The 26,447-nt window shown below is 41.8% G+C and overlaps 1 protein-coding gene across 1 annotated transcript; it reads left to right on the forward strand.

The window, feature by feature from the left end:
* Nucleotides 1–20,078: 20,078 nt before the first annotated feature.
* Nucleotides 20,079–22,827, forward strand: ier5l (immediate early response 5-like). Its single transcript, XM_083929331.1, has one exon. The coding sequence runs from the start codon at nucleotides 20,228–20,230 to the stop codon at nucleotides 21,110–21,112; it is 885 nt and encodes a 294-aa protein (XP_083785457.1). The 5' UTR covers nucleotides 20,079–20,227; the 3' UTR covers nucleotides 21,113–22,827.
* The last annotated feature ends 3,620 nt before the right edge of the window (nucleotides 22,828–26,447 follow it).

Genomic DNA, 26,447 nt, shown 5'->3' on the forward strand with positions numbered 1-26,447 from the left:
TCATACCTGCAAACTCTTCTGGCTAACGGTACAGAATAGATTTAATATGCGCTAACAGAATCGTTAAAACTGTTTCTAAACGGCTGCTGAAATAAACCAACAGCAGTCTCATTCAGACACAGAAGGCAAGCAAGAAAAAGAGACAAAGCTGGAGGGCTGTGAGCAGAATGTTTGCAGGCTTCTTTCAGTTCCACTGCTCCCCTCCCTCATTCCCTCCACCCCAGTTAGCTAGAGACAGAAAAACACAGGCTGTTTGAAAAAAAATGGAGGCAAAATGTAGCTACACAAAGGCAGCGCTTGCTTTCTCCATCGCCAGCTTACTAATCGGCGTCTTTGCTGTGCTCGATGCATGCCTGTCGCCCGTTACATGGCAGCATTGCCATGGCGACGGGGGTCTGAGTAATCATTTGTGCAATGACCCCTATTCTCCAGAGGGAAGACGGAGGGATGGAGAAGCTGAGGGGGGGAGGAGGCTAGAATGAAAGCAGAGCCAGCAAAAGCAGAGGAAGGGAGGGAGGAGGGGAAGGAGGGAGGGAGGGAGGTGTGGGGAGCAGCAGAGCAAAGCAGCAGGACCCAGACAGAAACAAAAAGGAAAAAGAAAACAGATTTTCTTTCTACTGGCAGCAGGGGAAGAACCTTTTATGTTTTTATATAACGAATAGAACTCTGAAAAAGAAAGAACGGGGAGAACACAAGCTCCAGAAAAACTAGATAATGGTGGGAAGATAAAGACTGGACTAGAAAATGGAAGGTGCATCTTATGGACAACAGAGGGAGATAGAGAAAGGACGAGAAAAAGACAAAGGCTTTTTAGACAGAGAGCTAATGTGCAGTGTTCATTACACCCCGCAGTTAGAGTTACTGGAGCTGGTGCTAGAGGAAAGGTCAGGGGGTCATTAACATGAAACTCCAAAAATGTTATTGTCTGAGATACAGGAATGTGTTGGGTACATGGCACTGCAGGAATCATCACTAGGAATCATCCTCTGGAGACATTGAACATCCATGCCTTTTCATCACAATGTTTCAAAATGACTTGCTTGGAAGTGTTGGACAGATATAATAAAATAGAGACGGACAAGTAGCGAGAGAAAGCAGCATGGATGAGAAATTGTGGTGTTTTATGTTTTTGCTCTGCGGCCCTGTTAAGTGCTGTTAACGTAGTGGCAGTGATATTCCCCTTCAGGACTACAGACTGTTTAAAGATGGACAGTGAAGGGAAAGTGAAGCGAAAACATCTGGATTGCCCCCTGGTGGCTGGCTGCAGAATAGGTCATAAACCCCGCCCCCTGAATGTCGCCACATAGGAAATGGGCACCAGACAACAAAGTCAATTTCAAATAAATTTTTCCCAAAGATGGTTTCTGTCATTTAAGTGATTGAGTCGTGATTAGTTGGGTGTGACTTCGATAGCACCTGATGCCTACTGTGCAGACTCTGACTCAATATCAACATGGCATTTCCTGTATCAGGGCAGGGGGGTCTCATGCATTTTTCAAACATATAATGAAAAGTAATATGAAGTAATTTTTGCATTTCCTACATGTTTATTTTGTGTATTCCACGTTTTTTGTAACTTAAGAAAGTAATGCACTGTAGTTTGTGTGTATTCCACATATTAAAAGCAGGAGATGTAGTGAAAGACAGTGTAACTCCACTTACGGAGGCAGGTCAGGGTGGTGGATGGCTCCCAAAACAGGATTTCATCTGTTGCTGTTCATGTCCTGGACGTACTAAACCAACCTTATTTCCAATCCTAACCAAGTGGTTTTCATGCATAACCCTAACTATCACCTTTTTTAGGCTAAAACCGCTAACACAACAGTAGTTTAGTTAAGAAACTGACACCAGAAGCACTTCCGATCCATCGTCGTCTCTCGGTTGACTTCCGTTTACATCTGTTTTACTATCAGAGATGGTCACAAGTCACTTTTTGAAAGTCCGAGTCCAGTCTCTGAGGGCAGCAGAAAGTTTTTATCAAGTCTCTTATGGTTTTAATAAATAATAATATAGAGTCGGAGTATAACTGTATTGTATAATTACACAAGGTCCCAACTAATGAAAGTTTATGATCTACAGTAAATAAAGAAAGTCTGCCGCTCCCTTTCCCTGAACTAATTACAGACACACCTGAAACTCCAGGTCCTGCTCTCATTGGAGGATTTGTAGACATTTGATAAGAACTTGGAGGCAGACACATCTGGTTGTAGATATTCTACAGGACATATTCATGATTACGCTCGATGTTGATGTATATTTGCCGTTTTACTTTTTTTAAAATATTTTTTTATTGTATTATTGTCATGTATTTTATATTGGCTGCTCATTCTGTTGGTCAGAAACGTTGTCAGTCGTGCTGCTGTCTGTCTCAGGACACTCTGAAAAAAGAGATGTTTAATGTCAGAGAGCTCTTTCTGTGAAATAAATAAAAAATCCTCCAGCCTCTCAAACGCAGTGTAATGCTAATAACGCAGTAAAATTAACGCTATGTGGTCAACAATAAACCTGTAACGTAAACTTGCCTTCAGCAGACATTAATAATTAACGTGTGTTTCTCCCGGTTTAACGGCGTTGGCAGCAGATGGAGGCAGCTGCGGCAAGAAAACTTATTGAAATTTAATGAACGCCGTTCTAAAAGTTAATCTCTCACAAAGCTAACATTAGTAGCAAGCTAACATTGATAGTTTATGTAGCTGATCTTACCACACATACATTGTATTCAGTGTTTCTTTTGTTTCGGCTGTGCCTGAAGATATTAAAAACAATAAGACAAACGGTAATGTGACTGCAGCAGCAGACCGGGGTGAAGTTAGTTTGAAGTTGGATATTCAGATAGGCTTGGACCGGCCAGGGTCTGTTGAATATTCAACTTAAAACTAACTTCGCCCCAGCAGCAGCAGGTGATGTGTTCTCTGTGTCATCTGCAGAGTGTGGCCCCTCACACATCTCTGTGGGGAGAGGGACTTTCTGCTCCTGTTGTTGATGCTCCAAAAAGGATATAGATAAAAAGATTGTGCACAAGTCTCAAATCTTTAGTCCGGGTCGAGCCTCAACTCTTTGGGGGGGAGTCCGAGTCAACCCTCACATCACATTTGAGTGTGACTTAAGTGTGACTCATGTCCGAGTCTCAAACTTGAGTCCCCATCCCTTGAACCTGTTAATGGAAATACGCCCGGGATATTTTGGCTTGACTTTTGTACCCGTTTGAGGAAGTGGAGACTTGTCGTCCATCTTTATATACAGATGGTCAGGACGCTCTCAATGCACTTTTCCTCCTGAATAACATTTGCTAAAAGCTACAATGACCAGCACTTTTTTCAGTAAATTACTGAGTCTTTGAATAAATCAAAGTATTTTGTGAGTTGTTTTTAACACTGAGATCTGTGTTTAAACATGGGATAACGCACATTTTAAAACAGTCAACTGCACAGAATGAAAAAGACCGGGAACTGATAACAGCACGCTGCTTTCAAGGAGAAACTTCACACTAATCATGTTTTTGGTAAATGCACTGACCTCTATAGGTCGAAAGGTTGAGTGTGTTGCCTTTTGACCACCTGACATCACAGTTGGGTGTGGTCACATGTGAATAGTTGTACTTGGGACCACATCCAGTGGTGACATTGTGCCCTCTGAAGTAGATAAGGGTGTGGCTAGGCTTGCATTGCCAGATGATATTCTAGCACTGGAGTACCGTCTGGTTACACTAGTTTATCATTCAAGGATGGGGGGAATTTCTTTAAACCAATCACAATGGTCTTGGGAGCCCAATAGCAGAAATAACATAAGGGGAGGAAAAAGTCAGACACCGCACTAAACCTCAGGACTTATCCCAGCAATTTCCATCCGGTAAAACAGACTAGGGTGTGGCAGAGCATGCGGAAACTGTTAAATGGCAGCATGACCAGGATTTTCAGGCTGGGCGCAGTTACTCCTTCAAAGGGGATTAGAGGAGCCGCTGTGATTGGCCGTTCCTGAGGCTCACCATCATTAAAACTCCACCTGCTGATACTGCAGTTCTCCTACTAATAATGTATTCATCCAGCTCCCACCTCTCTTTCAGCCTGTGCCATGCTTCATCAGGATTGTGTTCATGCCTTTTGTTAATAAATATGCTAATGTTAGTCATTTACACCCACTGTGTTGGTGCTTATAGCTTCAGGTAAATAATATTGTTGAAATGGCAAATTCCTGATAGAGACATCGAATTGTCACCATATAGTAATACTTTTCATTTAAAATAGGTGAAATGACTGTGTGTTATGTGAAGGGGTTTCATTCTGAATTATGTTCCCCTCAGCTCTACAGAGCCAACAACCTGCTACTTTACTGTTTTGGTTCAGTCTCTGTTCAGCTCTCATCTATCTTGTTTCCAGCTGCAACAAACAGCTTTTTTCAGCAAAACAGCTGTGATAAACCCACTCAGTGTACACTGACTGCTCAGCAAACTGAAGTTAGTGACTAGCCGAAGAACATACTGTAGTGGAGCATTTAGCAGCTAAAGGGCCTAATATTTGGTTCAGCTGGTGAGACCATAAAGAGGGCTAAAGGTAGAGTCAATATTGGACTTTGCTGGGTTGCCAGCAATGCTAATTTTGTTTCAATTTGTTTCAATGCACACTCAATCTCAAATCTTTTATTAATATTATTTTATCATTTTGTTTCAATTATAATTTTTAGTCTTGGCTGAGGTGGAAAAGTTGGCAAAACGATAAAAGCAAAATGGGTTGAACCAACTCCTAATAATCTCATAACGGTAGTTATAGACGCGAATTGAGTGGTAACTCTACATTTAAAATCAATGTAAATCACGCGATGACACACGATTCAGGCAGCGCGAATGGAGCATCTAGTGTCTGGAGCATCTGAAGCAACACAAATAAAGTTGACCACATCAACATTTTCAGCCGTCATCGTCCCGCGAAAGCCAATCAGCGTTGAGACTGCAGTAAGCGCCATCAAAGTTCTCCGTGACATCCAGGGGCTCACCAAAGCCGCCATTGTTGTAGTCCTTGGGGGAAACCAGTCTGTTCCTATCAATATAATATAATGGATATAACTATGAACTATGGATGGTAGTGACGTGCCTTTAGGCATCAAGCCTGCCAGAAATCCAGAAGAAGAAGTGTCCCGGTCTGATCTACCAGAGACCGGGCAGCACCTGAAACGGCCACGGAGGTTAAATCACTGACGGCCTGATCTCACTACAACACAACGGCTCTTTAAAGAGCCACACACTTCATCTGAGAGCTCTTTTCTGTTCTTTTAAAAGCATTCAGACCCCTTGTTAGCACTAGCATCACTTCCCATTTAGCACGTTTAGCTAGCCGCCTCGGCTGCTACCTGCAATTGGAGCGATGAAGCGATGATCAAAATGGGACAAATGTGAACAAGCAACGCGATACAAGCAACGCGATACAAGCCTCTCAAGCGATTGTATTTGCGTCCATTGTATTTGGTTTAAACGCAACATTAAAGTGTAACTTTGGCAAAATAAGGCACCATTTTCTAGATGAATATAAATAAATTAAGCCATCGAGACAGTTTTTTTTGTTGAGCAAATATTAACAGAGAATTCCCGGAGACAGTCCAGCAGCCAGACATGGCTAACATTTAGTAGCTTGGGTTGGAGCGCCGAACACATTCAAAACAGCTTTTTTAACCACGAATACTGCTCAAGATAACACCAAACCTCTGCAGTAGCATGAGAAGAGTCCCTACACAAAAAAGAAGCACAAACAACGTAATTAGTGAACCCAGAGTTTATTAAAAGAGTTTTACAATTCTACAAGCTTTAGCAGTCTGCTACGTCCATATTGAGAGTCAGTCCATAAAAGTTGATTAACGAATGCGCTGGAGTTGAATTCAATTCAATTCAATTCAATTTTATTTACAGTGCCAAATCATAACAAAGGTTATCTCAGGACACTTTACAAACTAGGTAAAGACCACACTCTATGACGTATTAATGAAAAATATAAATAAACATACACCCAACAATTCCCCCCGTAGAGTACGGTGGCAACGAAAACCTTCCCTATAACAGGCAGGAACGTCAGACAGACCCAGCTCTGTGGAGGACGGCCATCTGTCTGCACCGGTTGAGGAGGAAGAAAAGGAGATAGAAAGAGAGAAAAGACGGACAGATGGAGAGAGAGAGACAAAGACAGACACACTTCCAGTAACTATAGTAATATCTATAGAAATGTGAATATGACTTATATGTTATGGCAGTTACTACAGCAGAATAGTAGAAACAAGCACACCTAAGGTTATAGATTATAATAGTAGCAGGAAGCGTTATGCAGGACCACGGCAGCAGGCACCACCACGATCAGCAGAGACCTGCGAGACGACAAAGCACAAACAACTCCGGGGAAGACGTTGAATTAGTAACATGCATTGATGAGACATGAATGATACAGACAGAGAAGAGAGAAGCTCAGAGTATCTGGAAAAGTATTATCCCCCGGCAGACTAGGCCTATAGCAGCATAATTAAGCGCCTGTATTCCGAATAACACTTGGGAGTTTGTTCCACAGGAGAGGAGCTTGGTAGCTGAAGGCTCTGCCTCCCTTTCTACTTTTGGAGACTTTTTTTTGGAACAACAAGTAGCCCTGCATTCTCAGAGCGCAGTGATCTAGTCGGTAATACGGTACTATGAGCTCTTTAAGATACGACGGAGCCTGACCAATAAGAGCTTTGTAGGGAAGAAGAAGGATTTTGAATTCTATTCTAGATTTTACAGGTAGCCTGTGCAAAGAAGCGTATACAGGAGAAATACACGAGCTGCAGCATTTTGGACCAACTGGAGACTCTTAACAGACTTATTGGAGCAGCCTGATAATAAGGAATTGCAATAGTCCAGCCTAGAAGTAACAAATGCATGGACAAGTTTTTCTGCATCTTTCTAAGACACAATGTTCCTAATTTTTCCGCAATATTACGCAGGTGAAAATATGCAGTCCTTGTCGTAAATTTTATGTGAAAATCAAAGGACATATCCTGATCAAAAATAACACCCAGATTCCTTACTGTGGTGCTGGAGGACACCACAACATCATCCAGAGTAACAATGCCTTTAGTTATTGAGTTTCGGAGGCCTTTGGGGCCAAGTACAATGACTACAGTTTTATCTGAGTTTAACATCAGAAAATTGCAGGTCATCTAGCTTTTTATTTCCTTAATGCACATTTAAAGTTTATCTAACTGATCGAGTTCAGTTCTATTGAACTATAAATCCTTCTCCTTACCTACAAAGCTCTTATTGGTCAGGCTCCAGCGATTTTAAAGAGCTCATAGTACCGTGTTACCTGACTAGATCGCTGCGCTCTGAGAATGCAGGGCTACTCGTCGTTTCTAGAGTCTCCAAAAGTAGAAGTGGAGGCAGAGCCTTCAGCTACCAAGCTCCTCTCCTGTGGAACAAACTCCCAAGTGTTATTCGGAATACAGACACTGTCCCCTTATTTAAGAGTAAAAACTAAACTTAAAACTTTCCTTTTTGATAAAGCTTACAGCTAGGACGCCCTTAGCAATGTTGTTATTTTTAAGCTGATTTTGTTCTGCTTAATGATGCTGCTATAGGCCTAGTCTGCCGAAGGATAATACTTTACCAGATACTCTGAGCTTCTCTCCTCTCTGTCTGTATCATTTATGTCTCATCAATGCATGTTAATAATTCAACTTCTTCCCCGGAGTTGTTTGTGCTTTGTCGTCTCGCAGGTCTCTGCTGATGGTGGTGGTGCCTGCTGCCGTGGTCCTGCATGACGCTTCCTGCTACTATTATAATTTATAACCTTAGCTGTGCTTGTTTCTACTATTCTGCTGTATTAACTGCCATAACATATAAGTCATATTCACATTACTATAGATATTATTATAGTTACTGGAAGTGTGTCTCTGTCTTTGTGTCTGTCTTTGTCTCTCTTTGTCCATCTGTCTGTCTTTTCTCTCTTTCTCTCTCCTTTTCTTCTTCCCCAACCGGTGCAGACAGATGTCCGTCCTCCACAGAGCTGGGTCTTTACCTAGTTTGTAAAGTGTCCTGAGATAACTTTTGTTATGACTTGGCACTGTTAACAAAGTTGAATAGAATTGAATTATTGAAGTTCAATAGAGTTGAACTCGGTAATCGACTCATATGGTTTTCTCAAAATTTGTTTAAAATTTGTGATACATTTCAGTGGAAACCCAGCTTGTGTCTGCTGGATGGGTTCATGTTTACAATAATAACTTTATGAAGTGATCAGGGTCCTGGACAAATAATTGATAGGCAGCTCAAGAATGACACCATAAAGGTATGTAGATTTATTATATTTTGTGTTGAAAAGGAGGCTACTTGCTAATATTATTTTCCAAATGACAATCCCCTCAATAGACTTATGTGCATAATAACACTATTTTGAAACAAAACAAGTCAGTATTATGCAAAGGTGTCACACCTACAAAGCATGTGGGTCCGTGTTTCAGGACAGGCAGGTGGGTTGTCAAAATGAGGACTTTTTCATTAGACATTATTATGACTGAAGAAGCTTTAACAGAAATTCCCGGTCAAGAACAGCAAGTACCGAATAACACACGGACAAAAAAACAAACAAACACAGAAGGTGATTATAGTCTGAGGTTGTATTTTGAAGTTTGTTCCATCCCCCAAGTGGCCAAAATCTATAAATGTAGCTTTAAAGTTCCATCAGGTATTCTCATTGCATTACACACACTGTGTTTTTCTGCTGCACCATTGTACATGATCTACTACTTAATGAAGTGTAACAACTTATTCTTCTTGTCAGTGTTTCAGGGTCAGCTTACCTCCATTACAAAAAACATAGACGATGATGTCAACAGTTTTCATTGGAACTGCTAAAGAAATGATTGACACTGTCACTGTTCACGGTGACAGTGTTACAGACACTGTATATGGAAAGAAACAAAATCCCATTCCTCTCCATCATATCAGGCAAAAACCTCAAAACCTGGACAGATACAAGCAAAACTATGTGAATGGCTACAGTGAAATATGTTTTTATCTGATTTGACCTTGATTGGGAACTGCTCACAAAGATAAGCACACAATAAATATGTCATCTCCCATTACACAACACAGAGTTATAGAAAAGCCATAATAACAAAAATATTTCATATGCTGCGAAATTAAACTGTATTTCCTTCCCTTAGGCCAATCACTGGAACACATTATTCCCCAAAGACTCATCAAAATCCACATGCATCTCACATATATTGTGTGACAGACTTTGGAGGGAGAAATCAAGCACGATAGTCCCTCGCAAGCTTTACTGAGGGAGAAACTGACTCAAGTCTCCATCAATAAATCATTGTACGCATCATTTTCAGCTCTGTTTATTGTCTTCTTGCTAAAATCTAATTTCCAAAAGATATGCTACAAACAGACTGAGAAGAACAGCTGGAAGAGAGGTTGCTGCGAGGTACAGTAATTAGGCACTAGCTGTAGAAGATGCAGACATAAATAGCACACAGAGAGATGTAGAGAAAAAGGAAGCAGGGAGGCATTGGAGTTGGAGAATGGATCCAGGACCGTGGCAGCAGCAAAGACAGCTACCCCCCAGTGCTGACCGTGCATGCAAAGGAAGCCGAGAGAGAACAGCACCTGCTTTGCTGACACCTGCAACTGTGGTGCAAATAATGCTGCCCTCCCTCTCCGAGCTGTAGAGAGAAATAAACATGCTTAGGAGGAAACTGAGGGGTGAAAAAAACAGGATGTCAGTGCAGACAGCAAAGGGGTGGTACAAGGAGCCAGAGACAATCGAGCAGTGAGGCTGAAAAGATGAGGGGAGAACATAAATGGAGGAGATGGGTGAGGATGGCTGTGAACGGGGGAGTGCAGATATAACAAGGCAGGACTGAAAATAGAAAGAGACTGCAGTATAGTGGAAGAATGTGTCGAGAGAAAGAAAACAGGATAATGAAGTGAAATCTGTATTTTTCACGGAAATGTATTAATATCAATTTAATTGGGTTTACTTTTATGGAAAGAAGCTGTATGTTTTGCATACTGATGTGTACAGGTAGGAAATATGAGTACCATGTACTAAAATTCTTCTATTTTGTTCCATGAACAACTTCACCACTAAACCAACAACTGTCAAAATGTGATGTTGTGATTTTATTGTGATTTGAATAGATTGGGAATTAAATGCTTTTTTCTGTAAGATTTAAATGTGGTAACAGTTTATAATACAGCCTATGACTCGAAGTGTGATTACCCGACACTAACAGTGTAATATTGTCATATGAAACAGTACATCTACTTACTGGTTCCTACTGGTACTTAAATGTACATACAATGGAACAACAAAGTAACAATTGTGACTTTAAGCGGAAATAACACTTTTCTTATACTCATAACATAAAAGCACTTTAGTTTTTACTAGATATCTACAGGGTATAAATCAATAATCATGAGGCTAACATTAGCATTAGCATATTGGTTTCCCAGTCTGCTTTGTGAAACCTCCTGTGGTGGCTAGCTAGCTTCGTTTAGGTTTCACCAATGGCTAAAATCATTTGTTATTTTTTACCTCAAGTCTCTGAAGATAGTCAACCCATACTTTCCTCACACACTGCTTCAGACGCCATTGTTGGATTTTCTTTTAGGACCAGACTTGATTAACAAAAACAGCCGTTTTACTCCAGAAAATAGGAGTTGCTGGTTTACCGCTGCCTAGATCTGTATGCAAATTATATGTGGTGACATCACCAAAATGCAAATGGCACTATGACATTATCCGGTGACTTTTAGCGACTTTTGGAACAGACAACAACATTGTGTAGCCTGAACCTGGCATAACAGTGAACACAATACTATTTTTTAGGTACAGCACAATTTAATACAAAGTCATCTTTCTACTTCATAAATGTAGAAAGATGAGAGTAAAAGAGACTGGACTGGGCTGTCTGAACTGCCACACAATACACATACACCAACACTACACACACACACACTACACACACACTACACTGCACAGACGCACACAGCCATTCAGTAGGCTAAGTTGCTAGCTAGTTACAGCTAACCTGCTGCCAGTATATTAGCTGTTTAAGAAAGAAAGAATGCCTTTATTCATCCCGCAAGGGGAAATTATTATTATTCACATTACACACACACACAGGCCCCAAATACACCCACATGCACAAACAGAACGAGGGGGCTGCCAATGGATTGGCGCACAGAGCGGGGTACAGTGCCCAGGAGATGAACCCTACGGTTCCCAGCCGAGTCACCTATGGGCTGAGCTATTGATGCCCCTAAAGTTCAGAGCAAATAAACAGACTAAACAAACACTCCAATGGGCAAATTTGTTACCAATAATTCTAATAATTATTTCTGAACAGTAAGGGTGGCCGAATTTTAAATTAAAAAAAATCTATTGATGTAAGCTTTCAATTAATTTTTCTCTTCACTCATGCGCATAGCATAGCATAGCATGCAGCTAAAGACACAGGTTAACGTTAGCTTAACAGTATCTTGCAGCTGCACTTTTCCCAGACACCTTAGCTGCAACTGGAAAATCCTGCTGCTCCTGTCAACATTTTTGCATAGTGCATACAGGTGCACCTCGTAAACTCATGGTGCATTCAGAAGCTCCTTGTAAATCTGAGAAACTCAAACTATAGTATAACCTACCTGTCTGCCATCTATTGGCTTTTCTTTTTGTTAGTTAACCGTTTGTTCCCAATTTACCGATGAAATAAATTATGCTAAATTGTAAAAATGTAGTGTGGTTTTTCATGGTTATGTTGTTGTGGTTCCATTCCCCCAAAATACAGCGGTGATATCACACTTCTCACCATGTATCATTTTAAAGAACAGTGAATGACAGCTGTTGGGGCATAAAACTTACAATCTTCATGAATCAAGACTCCATAGTCTAACAATGGCATAACTGTCAGCACAGATGTTTAAATTGAAAATTGAATCCAAACATGACCTTGACATCAAAAGTCAAATTGAATTGTGAATTTGGAGAATCATGACACCTCTACTGAAAATACTGTACATAAAGCTAACTACTGGACACTCATCCTTTTCTGTACATTAAGGGATCATTTCAGGGAGACTTACATGCTGGAACTATTTCTTGAAGAACAAATTAAACAAACGAGATACAACATGTTAATTAGTGAGCTTTTGAGGTGGTGGTACTGGACATTTATTTTCTTTGCTTTAAAGAGGACCTATTAAGCTTTTCCGTCTTTTCTGAGCTATAAATGTAGTTATAATGTTTTATAGTCATGTTTAATAAAACCAAAGTGTCGAATAATGAAGTACTTGCATTGCTAATTTCTCCAATTTTCTGGGATTTGTCTCCGTAGAAGAATCCTGACTTCCTATTGGTCATGTTGCTACACACAGACTCAAACTGTAAGCTGTGAGTTCAGACACTTTTATGCTGTTTTAGTGTTTATTTTGGAAATGAACCTAGTAAAGCAAACCTTAGCATGTTGCGCAGCTAACGTGACTAGATTTCATATAGAAAGTGTTTCCAGTTGCTGAGATCACTGATTCTCGACATGGTAAAATTTACCTGCATGCAGCGTAAAGAGGTGACCAATCATAGCAGAGCAGACTAGCCGACCAATCAGAGCACACTGGGCTTTTTGGAAGGGGGGGGGGGGGGGGGGCAGAAGCTCAGACAGAGCCTGCCACACAGAGGTGCTGCAGCAATGGACAATATAAGAGATATAATGTGTTTTTTAAAGATCACAGCATGTAAACCTATTGTAGTTGCCCCAGAATATGACTCAGAAAACTAGCATAATAGGGTCTCTTTAAGTTTGGCCACTCTTTATTCTAGTTGGAAATTCTTCCTTTGGTAGAAAGCAGTTAGCCTGGAAACCAGACAAATCTGCCAAACTCATGTATAATTTGTGTTGGCAGATGTGTCTGGCCGCTCCCCTATGTGGATTTCCAGTAACCTGACATGATATGGACCAATCACAACTGTTTGATGTGGGTAGGGTTTAAGACGATGACTGACAGCGAAACCTTTGGGTCTGCAGGTCATTTCAGTTTTTCAGGCTCATGAAACTCAGGTCAAACAAGACAGCGCTGATCCAATATAACTCCATATTCTGTTACTGTATTGCTTATCTGATGAAATGTTTTCAGAAACACATTTTAGTGTACTGTTTGGCAGTAATTTGAGAATGTTTCATACCCAGCCGCCATTTTTTCCACTGAGCAAGCCCCGCCGTTTTGTTACTATGATTGGAAACTGGCTACCTGTAAAATCTAGAATAGAATTTAAAATCCTTCTTCTTACCTACAAAGCTCTTATTGGTCAGGCTTCGTAGTATCTTAAAGAGCTCATAGTACCGTATTACCCGACTAGATCACTGCGCTCTGAGAACGCAGGGCTGCTTGTTGTTCCTAGAGTCTCCAAAAGTAGAATGGGAGGCAGAGCCTTCAGCTACCAAGCTCCTCTCCTGTGGAACAAACTCCCAAGTGTTATTCAGAATACAGACACTGTCCCCATATTTAAGAGTAAACTTAAAACTTTCCTTTTTGATAAAGCTAACAGCTAGGGCTTACGAGCTCTTAGCAATGTCGTTATTTTTAAGCTGATTTTGTTCTGCTTAATTATGCTGCTATAGGCCTAGTCTGCCGAAGGATAATCCTTTTCCTGATACTCTGAGCTTCTCTCCTCTCTGTTTGTATCATTCATGTCTCATCAATGCATGTTACTAATTCAACTTCTTCCCCGGAGTTGTTTGTGCTTTGTCGTCTCTCAGGTCTCTGCTGATGGTGGTGGTGCCTGCTGCCGTGGTCCTGCATGACGCTTCCTGCTGCTATTATAATCTATCACCTTAGCTGTGCTTGTTTCTACTATTCTGCTGTATTAACTGCCATAACATATAAGTCATATTCACATTACTTTAGATATTATTATAGTTACTGGAAGTGTGTCTGTCTCTGTCTTTGTGTCTGTCTTTGTCTTTCTCTGTCCATCTGTCGGTCTTTTCTCTCTTTCTCTCTCCTTTTCTTCCTCCCCAACCGGTTCAGACAGATGTCCGTCCTCAACAGAGCTGAGTCTGTCTGACGTTCCTGCCTGTAATAGGGAAGGTTTTCGTTGCCACCATACTCTACGGGGGAATTGTCCGGTCTATGTTTATCATAGAGTGTGGTCTTTACCTAGTTTGTAAAGTGTCCTGAGATAACCTTTGTTATGATTTGGCACTATAAATAAAATTGAATTGAATTGAAAATTAACTAAGACGCTGGGCTAGAAAGTAGAACTGGGGCCCCAAGCTCAAAACCTGGACAATAAAACCAAAACTATCTAAAGTGCATAGTTAGATACCATTATAGAAATTATATTTATCATTTGAGTGAACCAACCGTTTAATGTGAACTGTGACAGTCTCACAGAAAATGTGTGCGCGAATGTGAATGGTATGAGTGCACAGGGTTCCTCTGATGGTCCAAATGTAGATTAATAAAAAAAGGATTATTATGGTATCTGTGCACTCTTTGTCATAATGTGGCCATACATGTATTATTACCATGCTTTAGGCCTACTGTAGGTTTGATGCATCTTGTGAATTTATATTAATGTATCTTCTTGTGTTCTTTTGTTTGGATGTTTTACTTACTGCACTTGAAAGAGCAAGCTTTTGCTCCTAAATGTGTCATTCAAAGGTTGAAAAAACTATTCTCCAAGAAGATTCCTTACTAAAGCGTTCCTCTATAAATCAACATGGCACAGATTGCAGTGTCCATATATGTTGAATACCAGCTCCAGCACCTCCAACAAGCCTTTATCTAGTGAGCGGTGATCTTTATATATTGAACTGAAGGAAACCTCTGGGGTGTGCTCCTCTTTGCGAACAGCTACCTCCTCTGGAAGAAAAGATGAGTGTGTCTCCTTCTCTGCATCATACATTCATCATTCATAGAGAACATTACAATCAGGCGTCCTTCAGCCACCCCTCAGTGTGATCTTGGTCTTATCCAGAGGGAGTTCCACGTTCTCATTACTTCTGCTTCATCCTGCATGGAAATAAATGTCTTGTTGCAGATCGTTGAAGCTCTGTCCCGCCTCAGAAGGAGAATTTGGAAACATAACAAAACACTAATCACACTGGGCAGAAAACTAGTGCTGCACTGTCCTCTACAGGTTCAACACGGGTTATTGCACTCACATGGCAAACATTTGAACCTGTGATTAAACCTGTAGAGGCCACTGCAATGCTGGCTTCCTGCAATGACTGAGTTGGTTTGTTACTGAGGTACACTCATTCACAGAAGACAACATTTTTTCTTTCATTCCCACCCTACCATCCTGGTTCATTCCAGGTATTCAGCTGCCTTTAGAATTAGATCATGTCACTGACAATGTAAATGATTAAAAGAAAATGTATTATTTATCAATTATTATTACAAGATGTTTACTGACAATAAGGGTTATTAATATTCAGGATGGCAATTAAATGTGATTTTGTTCAAGAACTCAATATCAACACATTCTGGATACCTCACTGTGGCTCTCGAGCTGCTGCCAGATCTTGTGTAAAAAACTGACATTGTGTCAGTGTCTGTTCTGAAGGTTTCAGTTTACGGCTCACTGCCATCTTAATTAGTCAAGGAGGGGCTCAGTCTGGGTGAGACAAGCTTGGGGAAACCAACACTGCTGTCTGCTATCGGCTAAAATACCTATGAATGTACTAAACACCTAACCTGACTCCGCAGGATTGATCCGGATTGATTCTCATTGGCTCAAGCAGATCCATCTGGGGACTCTCGTTTGGAGATCTTTTGGGAAGGGGCGAAAATACTGGTTGCTGATTGGATAAACCATCTATCTCTCACCAACATACGGGCCAAATCAACCAATCAGATCAATGAAGCGTATGACATACTAACAGCGTGGAGGCAAAGCTCAAAAAGGAAACAAGGAAAAGGATATGAAAAGGATATTTTCCATTTGTGTAGCGTGAATTTACAGATAAAAGGCCCAATTTCAGGAGCCAGGTCCATATTTAACAGAAGGATCCAGAGAAATAAGAGTAAGTGAGCGGCTGCTCCATAGCTGCTCATCTCATCTGTGGAAGCCTCCATGTTGTTTACACTGAACAGTCTCTTTTCGTTTCATCACACTGAAATCCGCCTCAAACCCAACACTGATTGTTTCAGTCGCTTGGCAAACGGCTCCAAATTTTTTCTGCAGCAGGTCTGATCTTTCAGTAAAATACAATGGAGCTCAGGGATCAGGATGGGCTCACATATTTCTATTTAAAGCTGCAATCATTCATCTTTTGGCCACTTGGGGCAGCACGACGAGGCTGTATATAACATTAAATATCAGTGTCATGAATGTAGAGCATATGGCAAATATGTTAGGCAGTGTAGGATATTTAAAAAATATTTGAGCGTTAACTTTTGCCCCCTGACCCCGGGATAAGCGGTTGAAGATGAATGAATGAATGAACTTTTGCCCCCACTGTGTTAACATTTTGTGTATTGAGTTGCTGTTTAATGTGAAAAGAGCCCAGACTAAATTGCACAAAGTAAATGGACTTATTTAGCATCTTTCTAGTCTTCTAGTCTTCTGACTACTCAAGGCGCTTTCACACTGATTGCAGTGGACACCTACATACCATCTAATCTAACCATTCACACCACGTTTACACACCCATGCTCAGCACGGGGAGCAGATCAGGGTTCAGTGTCTTGCCAAACGACACATCAGCATGCGGACCAAGGGAGCCGGGGATTGAACCCCTCATCTCTAGAATGGAGGACGACCCTCTCTACCTCTAAGCCACAGCCGCTCACCTTGTGCCAAAATGAACCAATAAACAACATATTGTATAGTAACAGTGTTGTTTGGGTGGGTGTGTTAGAGACAGAATTGAATATTAAACAAATTGAATGAAAATAAAATGACGGCTTAATGTAGCATTAGGATAATAGCCTAAGCCGGTAAAGTATATACCGTATATATTCATACCGTATATAGTATTCAGAGATTTCTTTCTTTCTTCTTCTCTATTTGTAAGTGTGTAAAAATGAACCAATATGTATGGATGCCAACTGCTGTTAAACTTTAAAGAAGAAGAGCTGATATGTATCAAAAAAGTGTTAGAGATTTGACTAGATCGATACACAGCCACATATCCGATGCTGGCTCTCTATTAAATTCTGAAAAATCTATTTATCTGTCTAAATTGATATTTCACTGTAACGCACTCTCTTCCTGTCTCTCTGTGTTCTGTTGGTGTGCGCCTTCTTACTTTCCCCAATCACATCCCTGCTTCACAACATACCCCCAAATTAACGGCTAACTACATTGAACTGCCCCCTAACTTCTATTAGCTATTAGCTATTCAGTGTACTTGCACTTTTAATTGTGGCTTAATGGACTCATGTATGAATCAAATCTGCTTTAATTCTCATGCGTATCATATCGTTGCAACTTTGCTTGGATCGTTTTTGTATGGACTCAGCAGACAGAGCAACATCATCATTCGTTTGGAGTCATGTTTCTGGTCATCTGATGTAAGTCTGCTGCTGCCTTTCCACTGCATAGTACGGCTCTATTGTACTTGCACCTTTCTGGAGTTCCATTGGCAAAAGTTACGGATAGTACCTGGTACTTTTTTAGTATCACCTTGGATGCCATCCAAGTGAGCTGATCCTAGACTAGAAGATGGAGTTAAACCCCTGCAGACCACTGATTGGTCAGAGAGAACTATCACTAGTACGACACAGGTCATCCCGCACAAACCAAGCTGCCGTCAATAGTGACTGAAAGTTTTTTATTCAGTTGACCCAGATTTTAAAAAATGGCGCAAAACTAAGGCATAAATGCAATCCTGCTATGCAGTACGCAACGCTGTACACTATGCTGTACACTATGCAACACTGCGTGCTACACCCCACTCTACACACAGCACTTATGACAAAACTATATCGCACAATATGCTGCACACTATTATGTTGTACACTACAACGCACACTGTCGCACACTACGTCGCACACTACGTCGCACACTACGTCGCACACTACGTCGCACACTACGTCGCACACTACACCGGACAATACGCTAGACACTAGATATTGTTACCGATGAAAGGATCCAGGGCGTGACACAGTGAAGGTGACATCATAGCAGTTTCATGTAGCATCACTCTGACGATCAGCTAAGAATCCCACCAACACTGAGACCATATGAAAAGAGAAAAGCGCCAAAAGTGCAATCTCTGAACCCATCAGCTATCTGTCTGACAACAATTTTGCCTCTGGGGCAATATTTTGGACTTTCCAGTCTAGCCAGCGGATATCCGGATCACAACTTCCTCTTCCGTGCAAAAGTCATTGTTTACGGTCTGATTAACAACTCGAGATGTGAGAATGGAGCTGAATATGAAAGATGACGTCTCTATAAACAGATACCTGCTTCTGAATGAAGCCGATGGGTTCACAGATTGCATTTCGGCCAATATGTTCCATTTTGTGTGCTCTCCGCAGTTTACCTGCGTGAAAAAAAGGCATGCTCAAACCTGATCGGTCAAAACTACTCAGACTACAAACAGAAACCTGAAGTCTTTCGTTACCCAAATCTCCCGAGTCCTGTGGTCTACAGATTCTATACGCAGATATCTGTTTATGGAGATTACAAAAGTGGATTGAGTCAAATCAAGCTGAACACTGCAGTGGGAGGATGTATCATATTCACTCTCCTTTAGCAGCTAAATGGGGACCTTAAGCAGCGACAGTTAAAGGGACGGCTACGGTGTTCCAGAACAGTTTGCTGTTGTAGACGCAAACCAGTTGCTCCCGTAGCAGACAGTTGGGCTACCACGTCAAGAACCCATTGGAATGTTTCTGGAAGGCTGTAGCCGTCCCTTCAGCGCTCGCTGCTTAAAGTCCCTACTGTTACAGCCAGCTAGTCCCTAACTGTGATTGTCTGCTGGTAAATTGCATATGGTGTACAGTGGATTATTTTTTCTTTTCTCTGAAAACAGCTGCCTGCTGCTGCTGCTGGAAACAACACTGAGAGGGATTTCTGCCTCCACCCAAATACAATGGAGGTGGAGGGACAGAACTTTGTCTCTTAACAATTTGATAATAATATAAAAATATTTATTTTGTCTAAAATGGTTCCCATTGATAGCAAGGTCTGTGTGTGTGTGTGTGTGTGTGTGTGTGCGTGCATGTGTGCGTGCATGCATGTGTGTGTGTGTGCGTGCATGCATGTGTGTGTGTGTGTGTCCATGTCTTTGTACTTGTTGTTTTTCTGAATCCAGTTTGTAACGGTGCTGTGGTGATAATGTGCCAGATGACTGAGCACTTCCTCAACCTCAACTTACAATTGTCCTGTTTTATTGTCTTATTTTATTGTCTATTTGCCTTTGTTTTAACGTGTTACATTTTTTTTTATCGTGAAGCACTTTGAGCTTCATCCTTTGTATGAAAAGTGCTCTATAAATAAATGATTATTACTAAAGAGGATGACTTCAACAAAACCCCCACAGTCCTCATTTTGAGCCTGCTTTCAACTGTTTGTTTATGTATCCACATACATTTACATACCGTACACACGTAGCCTAAACATACCGTACATGAGGACTGTTATTGATATGCAAATCTGAGATAATCTGTCATAATGTGCAATGCTGATATGTTGATTAGCTTGTCTCTCATGTCTTCATGTCTGTCTTTTTGGGGACAAAACTGAGATATGCTTCCTATCTGGGTCAAAAGTGTAAAAAAAGACAATTTTTACCTGGAACAGCAAACTTCAAAATAAACCCTGATTACTTTGTTCGCTTGATTTACCGGAAAACAAGCAGGTTTTCTGGGAGTCCCAACTGTGGAGCAGCTGAATGAGGACATTCCTGTTCGACAACCTGGGTGGAATTTGAATAGTACAGAGGAACCGCCTGACGCTGATTGGTCGAGAACGACTGGTTTCCAGCGCGCCCGCCTGCCACTCAACGGATCCCAGGCAGCTGATTGACTCTCCCTGAAGAGGGCGGGCCCTCTGTCTTGATTATATAGCTATTCTGGTTCCAGGCCATCTGCGAATGATTGCTGGCTCTGAGAGAGAGGCGGATCGCTGTGTCCAATGTGTCTCCACAGAGCTGACTTGAAGCGTTCTCCTCCAAAAAAACGATCCCTGCTGAGATAGCTGAGAGTTGGCTTTCCTCTCCCGGAGAGGAGCTGGAGGTGGACCCGGGGAACATCACAATGATCAACACCATGGAATGCGCAGTGGACGCGCAAAGCCTGATCTCGATCTCCCTAATGAAGATCCACAACTCCAGGACGCAGAGAGGGGGCATCAAGCTGCACAAAAACCTGCTGGTCTCCTATGTGCTGAGGAACGCCAGGCAGGTCTACATCAAGGAGAAATACGCGGAGATCTACAGGATGCAGCAGTACGAGGAGGTGATGACCGTGTGCAACGAGATCCAGGAGCTCAACCCTCTGGATCTGGACTCAGAGGACGCCGACGACGAGGAACAGGCTTGCTGCGGAGAAGAGGCGAGTCTGTGCGGCTCTGCGTGCCACCGAGGCGCGGCGCAGCCGGCGGCGCACTCCCGAACAGCGAGCGCCCTTTTCGGCTGCTCTCCCCTCGAGGACGGCAGCAAGGAACTGGATCCGTCCTACTACCGGAGCTGCTGCATGGAAGCTTCCCCCGTGTCACACTGTGACCAGTTCCCCGCAAACAGCAGCACGCACTGCAACAAAACCACAGTGCTGGATTTGGACACGCATGTGGTGACCACGGTGGAGAACGGATACCTCCACCAGGACTGCTGCTGCGACGCGCTCCAGTGCGGCCAGGGCGCGCAGTCCCCGGCCAAGAAACGGAAGGTTGAGTTCGGTTGTTATATCTCCGACGTTGAGGAGGTTTCGGATTTTACAGCGGCTCGCAAACGAGCGAAACGCGAGGACTGTTCCTACTCCAACCTAGACTACACGGACACTTCCAACATCTCCAACCTGATCTCCATCTTCGGCTCGGGGTTTACTGGGCTGCTGAGCAGACAGGCGGACTTGGAACAGATCTGTAGCAAACAGGTCCTGGCCAGTCTGGGGGCATGGACTCGAGCGATTGTGGCGTTTTGAATCAACCCCTTTATTTCAGGAGAGCCCGGGTCAGTTGTAACATGTTTTCTCCCCACAGGAGTATTAAACTCAACCCAGTGGAGAACGTTATTGTTGAGGAACATTTTTCTGAGCTCAGGAGAATGTTCCTGTTAACAAAGGAACAGTCCCATACTGTTCCTCAAGGAATCTGACAACATTTCATGTGAATTTGTGGAACTCTGTGCATAGTTACAGCACACGCACACTGTCCCGTGGAGACATTTCAAATATCCACGACAGAGTGTTTTCCTTGGGAACCTTAGGGGAACGTCTCCAGTCTACTGGGAGAACTCACAGTGCTCTGTGCTGCTCCACATGCTTTCTGTGTGTGCCAATAGTGAACGTGTGCTGCAGAAGATGTATTCTTGTGAAATCAGTGTATTTACAGAATCTGTGCATTGTTCCAAGTAGAGCCCCATGTGTGAGTGAGTAGCTGCAAGAATCCACAATTACTCGTTAATAGATGTCACGTAACTGTCCAGTGATGGTCACCAGTTTGGTAAAAAAAAAAAAAAAAAAAAAAAGGTTTATTCATGAACTTTTAAAGCGCAAAGTGCAAAAAAAATAAAATGGCAAATTGGCCAATTTGGAACCTCATTAACCTCATTTCTGAACATTAACGTTCATAATTTAAAATGTTGAATGCTGACAAGGAATTTTCCACATTTGACCGAGTTCCTTTTAGCATGCATTGCAACTGAGCTGACAGAACACAGAACAGCATCTTTCACATAGGCCTACATGTAACAGAAACACAGATTTCAAATACACACAAGACAAAAGTATGAAGCATTATACCTGGAAGCACACCTTTGTCTTAAAGAAAACCAACAACATATGTGAGTGTGGTTCATTGGTGTGCACTCGCTCACACTTTGTTTCTGATTGGAAGATGTGGAGGCGTTACAACTGAGCCCGGTCTCCCCTACCAGATCTAAATCCACTTTATTTTTGCAGGAAAAAGAAAAGCTATTTTAAAAATGACAGTAGTTGTGTCAGGGAGAGGACACTTTGTGCCATATATAACATGTACAGCCTCTCCTGCGCTCACAGTGGGAGATGCATGTCTTCAGAATACACCTTTGGGACTCACGGAATGGATCGACTTCCGTTGCCTTAAATCGAATGCACACCAGTGTTAGCTATTGTTATGGATCAAAAGTGACTGAACGAGTCTCCTGTTCCAGGCCGAGGAGTCCTCTGGGAAAAACACCTGAGCAGTTTGTTGTCCTGTGAAACGCCACGTTCAAGACTTTCCCTCCCAAAAACTTTTGATGTACGTGGACTCTGAACCAACTCATGACACTTAACGGAGTGCCAACACTTGCATACTGTAACACTTTTTGGGCTATTACTGTGGTTATCACTTCACCCCCTCTCCCAGTGTGTGATAGTAACAGTGCGGATCATTCTGGCAGTTTGACATCCCCTCTTAATCATGGTTGTTGCTCAAAGCCTTCACAGCAATTCAGAACTCCAACATGTCTTGGTTTTGTGTGTTTGCCTTTTGTTTTGTGAAAGAATGATCGTAGTCCTTTTGTTTTAAAAAGGCAAAACTCATGATTCAGCCATAACCTGAGAATCCACGCATTAGCTTTATGAGCACTATGTGTACCAAAATAAAGAGAGTATTCAGCCATTCTCTACATATTTTGTTGTTATTCTTGTATTTTTGTGCTTACTAAATTGTATATCACCGGGTAAAACTGTTGCAGAAAAGATTTGTAAAAAATTTATAATCTTAATAAAAAATGAAAACCTTAATGGTAACTGTTGTGTTTGACTGCGGTTATGGAGCCGCTTGTTATGCTTAAATACTGATGTAGTTCAAATTGATCTTTATTCTTGTGCGTAGAACAACAGGCCTACGGTGGCTCACCAGTGTCACGTGATACCATGAACAACCTTTCCCATAATGAAAATGATTTGGCAAAAAAAGCAAGAAATAAACGGAGATTCCTCTCTTTTTAATAAGCTATATAAGTCCATTTTTAAAAGTGTATTATTTAATCGATTTCAAGAAGGGTTGAGAAATGAGGAACGTTCTCAAGAACAGAAACAACACAAACAATAACAAGGATTAAGAAAGAGTTACAAGAATCATAAAATACCCAAGATAAAAAAGGTGAATGCAAGACTAGTTTGATGGTAGTTTGCAGCTAATTTAAACCTACACCACCTGAAACAGTTCAGCCAATGTGGACGTGGGACGGTTCACTAATTGTGTGCTGTGGTTATACGATTTAAAGGAGAGAAGAGGTGTGAGGTAGTTTGGAGGCTTCAGCATTCGAAGGACACTCTTAGGGCTTTATGGATGAATAGTAAGGTAATTAATAAAGGTGTAATTAATAACTTTTTACAGTAATCCATCTAGTGTGCAGTAAAGGTTCAGGGGAAATATCAGTCTCACTCATATCATTAATAAGCTACAGCTAGAGCAGACAGTTAGCTTACCTCAGCACAAGGACTGGCAGCAGCCCGGATGTCCAAAGGTAACAAAATCTGCCTACCTGCACCTCTACGACTCACCCATTAACGTATATGTTCTTTAATTAATTAATCAAACGATGATAAAAACGGGAATTTGTCACTTTACGGGGTCATGTTCTGGACGGTGACACATTTAAAACGTATTGATTCCTTTTCTCGATGTCTGCATGTTTTTTCTGACATTTGCATGTTACAATAACATTAACCTCAGGCAGACTTAGCAGATTGCTTCTTTGACCACGAGAACCTAAATAAAAATGAATGCTGTACAAATGCACTCTCATTTTGTCTACACTGTGACGCTGAAATCCTGACAGAAAACTGATTTGGAATCAAAACAGCATCGGACCAATGAGCACAACTGATAATGGCATTGGTATCAATAAAACAGTGTCAGTTCCGATTCCCACTATATAAGAAACAATAAAAAAGACACCCCTCGTCCTCAATGGGCTCGGTGCTAGATCAATGGAATATCATGGAAGACAAACACATCACATCTGAGTAGGAAGAAAATCAGTCAACGCGTAAAATGTGGAACTGTTCCTTTAACAAGTTGTCAATGTAAATGGATTATTGTCCAGATTCTCCAAAATCGCTCACATAGTTCGATATATATATGTTATAATAACCGGACGTTATTTTTTGCAACCTGACCCAAAAGTTGTTGCTTTAAATGACTTGTAACGGATTTATAGATCATTACAAAATGATTAAACAGTAATAAACAATAACAATATCAATGCAATCAATCACTGTTTGACTATGGAGCTCCAGGTCCACTTATGATCTTTTCCTAGGCTTTCATCTGCATGGCATGGTCTTCCTCCAATGGATGGAGTATGCTTGTTATATATATATTCCACTCATTTTTTTATACCCCAGTTTATACTTGAGTCACGTGATGACAACAGAGCATTTTCCAAACTCAGTTGAAAGCTCCAGAAAAAAAGCTAGTAAGTAGACCTTGAGTTCATTCTAAATCATTTCTTTTTTGTGTGTTAAATAGCAACGTTGCTGCTTCTTACGCCCAGCCTCCATAGCCAAAGTGTTGCAGATAATGAATGATTAAACACTTGATGATAAGGTAAGGTTTGTCGTATAAACACCATAAAAAGCCCCGTTCTTGTTTTTTGCTGCCTGCCCCCACAATGCACCAGTACCATATGTGACTACACTTTCCCTCTCAGCCTGAACTTTCCTCCCAGAGCAAAACTCTGAGTCCTGTTATCTCTGCTCTGTGCCACTTGGTGGTGTTCTTTAAAATCAATGAATGAAGATATCAGCAGGGCTGTGTATGCAGAGCAGAGCCACCTCAGGCTGACCCTCCCTCCAACTCTCTACTCAGCAGCCCCCGCCACCCTCCTCCTCCTCCCCCTCCCCCTCCTCCTCCCCCTCTCTTTCATCCTCCTCCTCTTCCTGGCTCATGAGGCATCACTCTACCCCAACACATCACATCCATCGCTGCTGCCGCTGCTAGTTTGCTTCTCCAGCTCTGTGGGCTTTTTCCAGCTCCCGCTACCCATAATAACTTGCAGTAGGTAGGTCGTAATGGAAGGAATGAGGCAATGTGAATAATGCTAGTGGTGTAATTATGCAGAAATGGGATGCAGGAGGACTCTATGTCCGATTTTTTTTTTATATTGATACATCTGCCGACTGTATTGAGACACAACATCTTTGCTGAGAGACAAAGATTCCTACAAAACAAAGACATGAAATGATACGGGAAACACACCGTGGCTCAGCCCTCTGCGCTGCTGACAATGGGTTAGTTTCATGGTGTAGACACAGCTCCTCCATCTGGATCAGGAAAGACTCACACCCATGAACACACACACACACACACACACACACACACACAAGCACGCACACACACACAAACACATGCATGCACACACACGCGCACGCACGTACAAACACACGCACATACACACACACGCACACAAAACACGCACGCACACACACACACACAAAGCACGCACGCACAAACACATACACACACACACACACACACGAATGCACACACACACACGCACACACAGACAGAGAAACAAACAGACACACACACGCACGCACATGCGCACACACACACACAGACACAGAGAAACAAACAGACACACAGACACAGACACACACACAAACACACACACAAACACACATACGCACGCACACACACACATACACACACACACACACATACGCACATACACACATGCACGTACATACACACGCACGCACACACACACACACACACACACACAAGCACGCACCACACACACACTTGCACACACACACAAGCACACACAAACAGACACAGAAAAAAACACAGACACACACATACGCACGCACACACACACACACACACACACACACACACACACACACACACACACACACACACACACACACTCAAACACACGCACGCACGCACACACACACACACACACACATGCACGCACTCAAACACACACACACACACACACACGAAAGCTTTGATTTGATGTTTGGCTTCAGTGATTTTTCCTTGATTTCACTAATTTGTCATGTACATACTGTGTGCATTTAGTCTTTTCCCCTTAATATTTTGATTGTAATAGCCTATATCTGTCTGTCTGTAAATATTGGGTTGTTATATATATATATATATATAGTAGTAGTTTCTGTCCAGTGTACAGCTCCTTGTATTTCTATTTATGTATAGATATATAGTATGTGTATATATGTATAGATTATATTCATACGTGCCTCTATAGTATATGAAAAAAAACAAATATTGTTGTGTTGAACACTGAATGACAATAAAGCTTCTTGTCTTATATCT

This window comes from Echiichthys vipera (assembly GCF_963691815.1).
Source record: "Echiichthys vipera genome assembly, chromosome: 16".
NCBI classification, from domain to species: Eukaryota; Metazoa; Chordata; class Actinopteri; order Perciformes; family Trachinidae; genus Echiichthys; species Echiichthys vipera.